At 37.5% G+C, this 6,623-nt stretch overlaps 1 protein-coding gene across 1 annotated transcript; it reads left to right on the plus strand.

The window, feature by feature from the left end:
• The first annotated feature begins 3,609 nt into the window (after positions 1 to 3,609).
• LOC107589232 (homeobox protein Nkx-6.1) lies at positions 3,610 to 5,727 on the plus strand. The gene is made up of 3 exons (XM_016277604.1): positions 3,610 to 4,241; positions 4,368 to 4,540; positions 5,203 to 5,727. The coding sequence occupies exons 1-3, from the start codon at positions 3,707 to 3,709 to the stop codon at positions 5,446 to 5,448; spliced, it is 954 nt and encodes a 317-aa protein (XP_016133090.1). The 5' UTR covers positions 3,610 to 3,706; the 3' UTR covers positions 5,449 to 5,727.
• The last annotated feature ends 896 nt before the right edge of the window (positions 5,728 to 6,623 follow it).

Raw genomic sequence — 6,623 nt, forward strand, 5'->3', positions numbered from 1 at the left:
CCAGGTAAGAATAGGGAATGTAGTGTCAAATACATTTCAGATAGAAGCGACGTTAAAAACCAAGAAGAAGAAGATGACAGTCAACGAAGAAGCGAGAACGGATTTGATCTCCCAGAATGCTTTTCACTTCCTCTTCCCTTCCGCGGCCTGCGAAAGTAAGTGCCATTAAGAATCCCACTGAAGCGGTGTTCAAAATAATCCCTTTTGTATCACCATCATCACAAGTTTCTATGTCCAAATAGTACATCGACATGTTTACTTTGAATATATGTAACATTTTTAGAAAATATGAGTCGTAAAAGTTAAAAGCCTAATGTTATTTTACTAGATAGATGGTCGCCTGTGCTCTGCCATTTTCTAGTGTCGGCAATGCACAGTGACTCGTCTTTAGATGAATGTCGAGTTGACTAATGAAAAATAGAACTCCGGATTCTGAAGACATTAGAAACTGTGACATGTCTGGCTACAATGTATGTGTAAATGTATGGTTTATGCGGTACGCGTAGTATTCGCGGTAGTGTCCGAATATTTTATTTTTCTTACTGAAGCGGTGTTCAAAATAATCCCTTTTGTATCACCATCATCACAAGTGTCTATGTCCAAATAGTACATCGACATGTTTACTTTGAATATATGTAACATTTTTAGAAAATATGAGTCGTAAAAGTTAAAAGCCTAATGTTATATTACTAGATAAGATGGTCGCCTGTGCTCTGCCATTTTCTAGTGTCGGCAATGCACAGTGACTCGTCTTTAGATGAATGTCGAGTTGACTAATGAAAAATAGAACTCCGGATTCTGAAGACCATAGAGAATCTATGGGGTTTTGTCAAGAGGAAAATCAGAAACAAGAGATCAAAAAATGCAGATGAGCTGAAGGCCACTGTCAAAGAAACCTGGGCTTCCATACCACCTCAGCAGTGCCACAAAATGATCACCTCCATGCCACGCCGAATTGAGGCAGTAATTAAAGCAAAAGGAGCCCCTACCAAGTATTGAGTACATGTACAGTAAATGAACATACTTTCCAGAAGGCCAACAATTCACTAAAAATGTTTTTTATTGGTCTTACGAAGTGTTCTAATTTGTTGAGATAGTGAATTGGTGGGTTTTTGTTAAATGTGAGCCAAAATCATCACAATTAAAAGAACCAAAGTCTTAAACTACTTCAGTCTGTGTGCATTGAATTTATTTAATACACGAGTTTCACAATTTGAGTTGAATTACTGAAATAAATGAACTTTTCCACAACATTCTAATTTATTGAGATGCACCTGTACACACACACACACAGTTTATGTAGAGATATTTATGTATAGGAAATATTTATGCATACACAATTTTTTAGGAGCTTGGGTGATTAAACTTTGACTCATAAACTGATATGGTCTTATTTGCACCTCCAAGCATTTTAGTTCCAGAGGATAAAGTTTTATTTATTTATATAGCACATTTAAAACAGCCACACGGCTGACCAAAGTGCTGTACAGAAATTCAAAAATAGTAAAAGAACATTAAAAAATCAGCACAACTAAACAATTAAAACAGGGTCTTGCCCCAATAATATAAGTAAATATGTTAATAACACAAGAGAAACAAAGTATAAACCCTTAGAAGACTAAGCAAAGACCATAATAGAACATTATAAGCCAAAGAAAACATGTTTTAGGAGAGATTTAAAAGTGGACAGAGAAGGGGCAAGTCTAATCTCTAAAGGGAGGTTATTCCATAACAGCGGCCCAACCACTGAGAACGCTCTTATCCCATAAATCGACTAAAAGAAGATTCTGATCACAGGATAAAGTGCTAGATTCACCAGTAGAGGGCAATATAGCACTGTGAATCTGCTCATCTTGCATATTTTTTGCTGTTTCTGGGTTTATTTACACTCCTAATGGAATTTAGTAATCTAATAATAATATACAGGTGCATCTCAATAAATTAGAATGTTGTGGAAAAGTTCATTTATTTCAGTAATTCAACTCAAATTGTGAAACTCGTGTATTAAATAAATTTAATGCACACAGACTGAAGTAGTTTAAGACTTTGGTTCTTTTAATTGTGATGATTTTGGCTCCCATTTAACAAAAACCCACCAATTCACTATCTCAACAAATTAGAATATGGTGACATGCCAATCAGCTAATCAACTCAAAACACCTGCAAAGGTTTCCTGAGCCTTCAAAATGGTCTCTCAGTTTGGTTCACTAGGCTACACAATCATGGGGAAGACTGCTGATCTGACAGTTGTCCAGAAGACAATCACTGAAACCCTTCACAAGGAGGGTAAGCCACAAACATTCATTGCCAAAGAAGCTGGCTGTTCACAGAGTGCTGTATCCAAGCATGTTAATAGAAAGTTGGGTGGAAGGAAAAAGTGTGGAAGAAAAAGATGCACAACCAACCGAGAGAACCGCAGCCTTATGAGTTATGAGGATTGTCAAGCAAAATCGATTCAAGAATTTGAGTGAACTTCACAAGGAATGAATGCAACAAGAGGCGTAGGTGCCACATCCTATTATATGCTACTTCACTTTTTGACCACTAGGTGCTACAACACGTTGCACTTTGCATTTGACTTTTGGCATTATTGGTTTTATTATAGAAAAAAAGAATACGCTATGACAAATAAAGTTCACATTTGATTGTGTTGCAAAATATTATTTAAAAAAAACAAATCAGCCTCTTTTTTTTTAATGAACTAAAGTGATGATTGTGTTTTGTAAATGAGGTAGTCCACATTTCTTGATACACTGTAGATAGGGATATATACAGAGGTAGAAACACAGACGCTTTAAGACTGCAGCTGTGAGTTTCTAATGTTTCACATGTATTCAACTGGCATTTAGTTTCTTCAGATGAAACCAAATAATACAAAAACCGATACATTTGAGAAAAGTGGCAGAAAAGTTTTTTTATGAGGAGGTAGGAAACACATTTACCTTACAGCTCAACGTTGAAGTAAAATGATAGTGTTTATTCAAGCTTCATAATTCTGTGATTGTATTGCGATTTATCTGTGGAGTGTTTAAGCCCTGTCCACAGAGACGTTTAAGCTCATGAGATATCCCACTGCCTCACATGCAGACGTCCCTTTATTTAAGAAATAGATCACAGATTGACTAGATTGATTTTGTCCTCTTTTTGTATTTAATAGCGGGTCGGATGGCAGCTCTTTTAATGTGCAAATGAGAACCAATGAGGACAGACTCCTAAATTCAGTTCAGACACTCAGCTGACACGGGTCACGTCACTGCCTGCCTTAGCCAATCACATCCCACCGAGCCCCTCCACTTTCCCAGGCACGCTCTCAAAGTTTTGACTTCTTGCAGCAAAAGACAGCAGGTTGATGAAAATGTTTTATTATCTTCCAGATCTTCATGTGAACTACCCAGAAAGACTCTCTTTTTATTTATAGATTTCAAAAACACTCAATTGAAGGACGCAACTCTGTTGTATCATGCAATATTTGCAAGAACTGAAAGAAGGGAATGGATTTTGCCAGAGGACATGGCTATGAAGCTTGGGTGCAACTGATTGGGATTTTTTAGAGAAAAGATTCTTTTTTTCTGAAGGCTTGAGTATTTTTTTGTTTTTTGTTTTTTTTTCCGCTTTCTCTCTCTCATTCACTTTTTTTACGTTTGGCGCGGGTCTCCACCGTCTTGCTTCTTGCGCAGTATTTAGTTAAAGTTGTAGTTTCTTGGTAATGTTAGCGGTGGGGCAAATGGACGGGTCTCGCCAGAGCGCTTTCCTACTCAATACCCCACCTTTGGCTGCTTTACACAGCATGACCGAAATGAAGACACCACTTTACCCAGCCTACCCGTTATCTTCCACTGGACCAGCATGCTCCACTTCACCGACAGCTACCTCTCCGAATCCAGGCGGTATTCCGGTCTCGTCCCCGGGGATCAAAACATCCACCGGACTTTCGAATCTCGGATCACATCAGCAGTTCCCAATCGCCACACCTCACGGAATAAACGACATCCTCGGTCGATCCGTGTTGGTCACCGGAGCGGCGGCATCTTCTCCCGCTGGAATCTTGACTGGACTGCCCCGCTTCAGCAGCCTGAGTCCTCCGCCGCATCCAGGGCTGTATTTCAGCCCCAGCGCCGCGGCCGTGGCGGTGGCACGTTATCCGAAACCTCTGACAGACCTTCCAGGCAGAACCCCCATATTCTGGCCTGGAGTTATGCAAAGCCCACACTGGAGAGACGCCAGATTTGCATGTTCCCCACGTAAGTGCACGATTAACTTTCTTGAAGGCTGTTAGCGATCCGAAATACTACAATAAGCACAAATGTAACTAACACAATAGGATGTAATAATAACATTAGGTGAATTTTCTATCTCGTCCCTGACAGATCAAAACTCAGTGCTCCTGGACAAAGATGGGAAAAGGAAACACACGCGACCAACGTTTTCCGGGCAGCAAATTTTTGCCCTGGAGAAAACATTTGAGCAAACGAAATATTTAGCTGGACCTGAAAGAGCGCGGTTGGCCTACTCTTTAGGAATGACAGAGAGCCAAGTCAAGGTAGGACAGTCCTAATAGTTTATGTATGACAAGGAAAAACCTTGACTGACTCGATTGTTTCTTATCATTAATCCATGGAACGTGAAAAGAGAATTAGCCTAGATGTAGCAAAATGTGTTTATTCAGACCTTCCTATATCTCTTTAATTTAGCTTACAACATTTATGTGTATAGCCTACATCTATTTATCTCTCTACAGCAAATGATTTACATTTAATGCAACGACCTAGTGGAGTACAATAGGCTACCAAAATGTATTATTTTCATTCACATCAAATGTATTTACGCATTAAAGTTTAAAAATTGCAGTAGCCTATGCACCACTGCAATTGTTTATTGTAATTATTGCAAGAAAATCGAATTGCAGTTTAAAAGCCACTGAAACTTTTATTTGCTCAAATATTTTAAACGTGTTTCAGAATTGTATTTATTCTCACAGACTGAAGGTGGTTATATTACAGTTATTTGAAGAGCTATCTCTTCGAGTTGTGTTTTATATCAGTTCTTTCAAATTATTATTAGACAGGGAAAAAATCTGTTTGATTTGCTTGACATTGTTCAATGTTTCTGAGCGAAGTTTTGATTATAATTCCCTTTTCGATGGAGATCAATCACTATTTCTGTGTGGATTCAAATAGGTTTTATCTCATGTTTATTGTAAAGGTGTGGTTTCAAAACCGAAGAACAAAATGGAGAAAACGGCACGCGGCTGAAATGGCCACGGCGAAGAAAAAACAAGATTCAGAGACCGAAAGGCTGAAAGGGGCTTCGGAAAATGAAGACGACGACGACGACTACAACAAACCTTTAGATCCAAACTCGGACGATGAAAAAATAACGCAGTTACTGAAAAAACACAAACCAAACTCAGCTCTTATCATTCACACGTCGGAAAACGAGAGCTCGTAAAATGGAAACGGGACATGGGTTGTCAAATTCTTCAAGAAGTGTCCAAATATTATGTAGGCTACTGTTTTTCACCAAGTTTGAGCTCTGGTTTGAGAGGAAGGATGCAAATCAGAGGAATATGCACTACTGGTGAAGCTGAACGTGCATCAGTGTCTGCAATAGACACGGTTCAACGTAAAGACAACGGTACTTTTTTGTAAATTAACGGCGTGAGTTGTATCGCATAGGAATTATATTACTGTGAATATTTATGTGTAAAATATTTTGAATAGTAAACATGGCAGAATTCGTTCATTTCGCTTCAGTTGAATTTTTGGTTTAAGCTTTGTGATATGCATTTTAATATCATTCATTTGTATAGGCCTAGGTGCTGATCACCCTGAGTTATTTTTCTTTCTTTTTTTTCCTATGGGTGTAAGTTGGCTCAGCCCTTTGATTCTTAGAAATAATCAACAATGGAAATAATTTTCAGAATTTACCACTAATGGTAAAAGACATCTGAGCGACAGCCTAAATTGAGGCTCAGTCAAATAATTGATCTGGCCATAACACGTGTAAATAAACAAACACCTAACCATATATTTGTAATATAATGCATAGTGTTCGTCTCCCGATGTTAGGATGTTAATTTTTGTTCATGATTAATTTATGATATCTTAAATTTGTAACAGTGTTTGAATCCTGCGAAATGCGTCTTGCAGGTTCATGTGTAATATTGCACTTTTATTTAATAAAATGTTAAACGTTTGGGATATTTTTCTTTTTGTTATTATTAAATCGAATATGAATATTTTGTCAATAAATTACAACAACGTTTTCAAGCATTAATAAATAAGCTTGCTGATGATTGATCAGTTAGTTTCGAAACTGTCTTTCGCTTCGGCAAGAAGTTGTCTCATTAAAGAGTTATCAAAATGGCAACGCTTATTCAAAGACATTTTAATATTTTGTATTATTATTATTATTATTCGTTTTTAACAGCCCTAACACATTTATATATATATATTTTTTCATTTCATTAAATTAATAATCATGCTCTCCCTTATTGCTCTGTGTGAACATATTTTACCTAATTGTTTTATTATAAAGACGCCATTACTCTGCGCACTTACATTAATATTTGCTCAAATTTTGATCATTGAGAAATGTCGACGAAAAAGGCCATACTGGCACAT

Source organism: Sinocyclocheilus grahami, unplaced genomic scaffold (genome assembly GCF_001515645.1).
Source record: "Sinocyclocheilus grahami isolate Dianchi unplaced genomic scaffold, SAMN03320097.WGS_v1.1 scaffold114.1, whole genome shotgun sequence".
Lineage (NCBI taxonomy): Eukaryota > Metazoa > Chordata > Actinopteri > Cypriniformes > Cyprinidae > Sinocyclocheilus > Sinocyclocheilus grahami.